The 5,406-nt window shown below is 46.4% G+C and overlaps 1 protein-coding gene across 1 annotated transcript; it reads right to left on the bottom strand.

Annotated features, from left to right (window-relative positions):
- Positions 1-2,930: 2,930 nt before the first annotated feature.
- LOC104409013 (glucocorticoid receptor-like) lies at positions 2,931-4,167 on the bottom strand. The gene has a single exon (XM_010018779.1). The coding sequence runs from the start codon at positions 4,165-4,167 to the stop codon at positions 2,989-2,991; it is 1,179 nt and encodes a 392-aa protein (XP_010017081.1). The 3' UTR covers positions 2,931-2,988.
- Positions 4,168-5,406: the final 1,239 nt, after the last annotated feature.

The following is a 5,406-nucleotide window of genomic DNA, read 5'->3' as shown; positions in this document are numbered from 1 at the left end:
ACAAGCAGCAGGCTATTGACTATCGCTGATTCGTTCACATCGAACAGATTTCCAAGGTTTGGATTCTGCTTGTTAACTTCCCAACACCTCCTCCTGCTCACAGGAAAATGCATTAGTGTTCTCAGTCCTGATTATCGCTTGTCTCATTAAAGACCACATGTTGTGCGATGCTTAGAAGCAAAATCACCCAAAACATTGCATGACATCAATTCCAGACTATAAAGAGACATCACATGCTGTCCATTAAAACACTCTGATTAAACACTACCTGAACACCAGGACGCAACTGCAGCTCTTCCTCCCATGTGTGTGGTGGGTCATTAATATGTTATGAATAGTTAAATAAATCTACCAATGCAAGAAGTATTTCCTATTAGAAACTGAAATTTAGCCCTTCTGAATTCCCAAAATCCCAGCCTCAACTGGCACAATTAGTACCTAACAGTAAAACATAAAGAGCAGAGCTCAGAAACTAGCAGGAGAGTCGTCTCTTTGTTTCTAAAGCAAAGGCCAATTTTGTTGAGTCTTCTGCAAGATAAACAAACAAATCCACAACAAACGCCCTCAAATTCATCGGGTTTAGACCAAATATTGCTGACAAGGCTCAGGAAGAAAGAGAATTCCTGCCTCAAACCCAAGGTTCATCAGTATCTCAAACCTTTCACAAAGAAGATGGGGGCACCCCTATTTTGTGGGGGAAGTCAAAAAAGGTAGACCCAAACAATGCTGGTTTTGGAACTGGACTTTGTAGTTTTAGTGTGTAAAAATCCTTGGGAAGTACAAACAGGCTCCATAAAGGCTAGAAAGAATGAATTGTTATGCAGAACTCAAATAGGAGCCACCCTAAAATTCTTTACGTGTTCCTTAGATTAAGAAAAAAAAAAAAAAAAAAAAAATCCATTATCTGGAAGCAAACTGGAGCAATAAAACACCAGACAACCTTGCAGGAAGCACCAACGTCACCAGTGGCAGCACAGTGCTGTGGGCTCTGCCCCTGGTGCAGGCAGATGCCAAGATGCTCCTATGCCTATAACAGGCACTCATTCTGCCAAGGGCATCTACCAGCCCCATCCTAGCAGCCTCCAGCCCCCCCATCCCTCCTGCCCACCGTCTGTTGAGCCCCAACACCTCCCCAGAGCTGCTGCGTGACACAACAGTAATATCCAGCACCTCTGCCCTCCTTCCTCCAGCACCAGATGTAGGAGCTTGGGTGGGTTTTTCGTCATGCCATTATCAGAAACCAACTACACAAAACCAGTGTTTATGGCATTCCCCGAAAGCCAGAAAAACACCCGTGTCACCCATTCACCCATGAACACACTTGGTTCTACCCACACAGTCCTGTAAGATAAAAACAATGCCTGAACTTTACAGAAGTGTTCTCAAAAGTGACGTTCTCATTATCTACAAGGAATCTGCTTGCTTAAACAGCCACAGCAATTCACCTCCCAAACCCAGAAACAGTTCCGCTTGCTTTGATACAGACTTTACAATGATTGCTACTAAAAGATACAGTGGGCAGAATAAAAAACCACCATGAAACAAGCAAAAAACAACATGGAAGTTGGACTGGTCAGGCAAAATGTTACTATAAAAGGATTTCTACTCTGTAAAAATTAATAAGGCATGTTCAATATTCATACACCAAAGCAGGATTTATCCACAAATTCCAATTTTCTTTTCTGGATTCCTTACACTGGAAGGCTTTATACACTTCAGAGGAAACCCCCACAACACATCTTCACTACAGAAATCAAACACTATGAAAGAAGTCTAGAACACAAGTTAAAAGTTGTCTTCCTGAAACAAAGAACTCTCCACACCCCTCATTCCAGCCATGGGAAAATGGAGCACATACCGCGTGGGGAGCCCCACGACACCCCAGGGACTGCTCATCAGTGGGGCAGGAAAACCCAGGAAGCTGAAGCAGACACTTCATTGGAAGCCTACAATTACTGCTTTCATGTATATAGACTTGGAGCCATTTTCTAACTAAGACTCTGCAGAAAGCCAGCAAAAACCTCTTCCACCACCGACACCGAGCTCTGCGCTTGTGCAAGCGTATCTTACACAAAGAATGGCTGAGGGAAACATACAACGAGGTGTTCTTACTGCAACAAGGACCTGTCTCCAGCTGTAAGAAGAGATGTACGCAGCTACTCAGCGATGAAGCTGCCGCCACCTCCCTTATTTGCTGAGGGGCAGAGCAAAAGGGCTTTACTTGACTATGCACCACCGAATTACCTGCAGAAACACTACTCCAAAGTCACCTGAAAGATGCACTAACCAGCTCCCCTAAAACACCCTGCTCCCGCCAAGCCACCCCTAAGCAAGCTCTCCTGCAGTTCTATTGAAGAGTTAAATTCCAGGTGTCTTTAAAATCTTCCTGCAAATATTCTTATCTCTTTAAATGCAGCTATTAAACAAACTGCTGAGTATTTCCTACTGGGAATCTTCTTGTCCATGTAAGGTAAATGCAATACCAAGCAAAGCTAAAACTCTAGTTCAGCTTAAGTGTAATTCTAGAAATTTACCCAGCAACCAAGTTATTTTTGTGCACAACATTTAAGTAACACAAGGAAGGAAAAAAACCCCACAGTGATTGATCCTCTAACCCTTGGGAATGAAGCCACTTTTGTATACACTGAAACACTTCCTTCTATACTGCCTCGTGTACGGATCCTTCTACCGCATACTCAGTTTTCCCTCTAGGCTGTAACTCGGAATTTTTATTTCTTTCTTTTCTAAAGCACACCAGCTCCTCTCTTCTTTTCTGCCCTTTAAAACCAGTAGTTGAATACTGGGTTATAGCTGCCATCACGCTATGGAGCGGACAGACCCCGATGACGTCTGACCAACCATACATGACAAATGAAAGAGGGATAATCGACTTGGAAAGGAAAAACAAGCAACAAGCCCCCACCCCAGCCTGCAAGCAGCTGTGCTCAACACACTCGGAGTATTTTAATAAAGAGCAACAAAAACTAATTACCTTGAATAGCCATTAGAGAAAGCAGGTCTGCCAGAAAGGTTGAGCGTTCCCAAAGGAGCCAGCGTCTCATCTCCTGATCCCTGGCACCTATTCCAATTTTCTGAACCGGCAGGAAGAGATGGAATGATATTAAAAATTGGTTTCTGATCCTGCTGCTGAGAGAGCGATGCAGTGTTTAAATCATAGTGATACATTTGCCCCCCAGAGGTACTGACACCATGGATAGATATGGCAGAGACTTTAGTACCCAGCAGGTTCGACCCAGAGAAGTTTGCCTGACAGTAAATTGGGCCCATGTTTTCTTGCTTTATACCAGGAGTACAGAGTTCAATGAAGTCTTCCTTTTCTGTTTTCACTTGAGGCATTGGCATTTTGGAACTGGGTAAAAGGTCACCACGGTCATTAATTTTAGGTTTAGTGTCAGATAAAACAGGAGGCTTGCAGTCTTCACCGAGACTTCCTTCCAGGAGGAACGCATCATCCGCAGATATAGGGGAGAGCAGGCCGCCGTCATCGAGCAACGGGTCGAGCCTCCACGGGCTCCCATTGGGCTCTTTGCCAGGAGATACTGGAGGCAATTCTAAATCCTGGAGAATATCGAGGGTGCTTTGGTCTTCAGAGAATAACTTCAAGTTGCCACCATTCGCGCCAACCTGGCCTTGGACTGCAGTTCCTGACTCTAAAGGGACATTGCGGCCAGCCATGCCTGGGAACTCCGGCTCAAGCGGCACCTCAGAGGATATTGCTCCCTTGGTGTCCTCTGCCAGGGTCGAGGACTTGTTCAAGCTCGCAATACTTTCTTCCAGGAGCCTGAAGTCCGTTTCTCCAGAAGAGATGCCGATTTGGCCCTGCTGCGAAAATCCGAGGTCGTTTCCCATCACTTTCGTGTCAGTTTCACCCATGTACAGTCCCATCGAGAGCGACACTGCCTTGGAAAGGTCTGGCGGAGGCACATTGTTTGCTAATCCTTTTGAGAAGTCAGCCAAAGCAAGTTGCTGGCTGGAATCTGACTGAGAAGACGCGGGGAGAGGAGATGTAGACACAGGGGCTTGTACAGTAGCTCCACCCCTGAAGGGTGGACGAAAGTCCATCACGATCCCTCCTTTGGTACTGATGAGCGCATTTTTCCTTGCTTCGCCTTTATCCGACGAGTTAAGCAATTCTTTGGAATCCATTACTTTAACATTAGCTATAAAGAGATGAGAAGCGTTCAAAGTTAGCACAGCAAGGACATCTTAATAACAGCTTATAAAGAAATAAAGTCTCAATCATCAGCCTGGCAAACCTGGTTTAGCTGCTCTGACAATGAGAGCACAGCAAAGCGAGCTACGAGCCGACACGTGCCTCTTGCTTCTCAAACCCACTGCTCTGGGGGTTTTGTTTGGGTCGGGTCTGCTGCATCTTTATTTCTGACTGGTAACAAGGAAGTTTGATTTTTTCAAGCTTTGCTGAGTCCGGATGGAGCAGAGGCTGCCTGCATGCACCTCACCATCAGCCCACAGCCTGCGACATCTCTCTGAGCACACTCTCTGGCTCTGTCACGCATCCGAGCGAGGAAGGAAGCACAAGAATTGATTCAAGTGCCCAATTTACAGTTTTTTGCACAGTAACTTCCCCTGGTATTTAATTACATCCTGAGTGGGATAGGGGAGAAGGACATTCACCAGCTTTGCCAAGCCAGTCCCCCCTCTCCCTGCAGGTTCCAGTGCATCACCCACAACAGGTACTGAAGCTCCGGAGCCAAGTATCCAACACGGCACCTCCCAGCAGCCCAAATCCAACCGGTTTGTTATTGCCCAGGAGCCACCCGACCCTTCCGCCCCAGAACACAACATTTCCTATCTTCGCATAGGTTCAGCTTAAAATACAACTCGTGAACCTCGAAATAAATGCCACCCAATTCTTGAAATACACCCCCAATCTATAAATAAAAGCTCACTAAAAATAAGGTAGGATTTTTATTAGCTCCAAACACTGTAACAGCTCAGGGCTATTCACCGAACACATCTTAACACCGACAACAAATCTAAGCTTCATCTGTTTGTATTTCCTACGTTTACTTTGGGCACAGAGCATAAATATTTAGAGGATAACTGTAAACCCTTCGGCAAACTTCCCTATAGTGTTTGTCTACGGCCTGACGCCAGCAGTGCCCAGCCAAGAGCGCCCACGGGCCGCGGGCAGCGGCGGTGCCCGAGCCCCAGCTCCATCCACCCGCTAAACCCAGCGACCCAGCAGCGCTCACAAGTTTATCGCTGTCCTCCTCAGCAGCCTGCCGGCCCCGCCGCCCATCTTCCCCGGGCTGCGACCAGCGGAGCTATTTCTGTACGCCAAAGAAGACCGAGATCAACAAAAACTCCCCACGTGTAAAAAAATTTAAGGTGGCCCCAGCGCGCTCTGGCGCGGGCAGGAGC

The sequence above is a fragment of the Nestor notabilis genome, unplaced genomic scaffold (genome assembly GCF_000696875.1).
Source record: "Nestor notabilis isolate BGI_N333 unplaced genomic scaffold, ASM69687v1 scaffold24327, whole genome shotgun sequence".
NCBI lineage: Eukaryota > Metazoa > Chordata > Aves > Psittaciformes > Psittacidae > Nestor > Nestor notabilis.
This window is presented reverse-complemented; position numbering and strand designations above follow the sequence as displayed.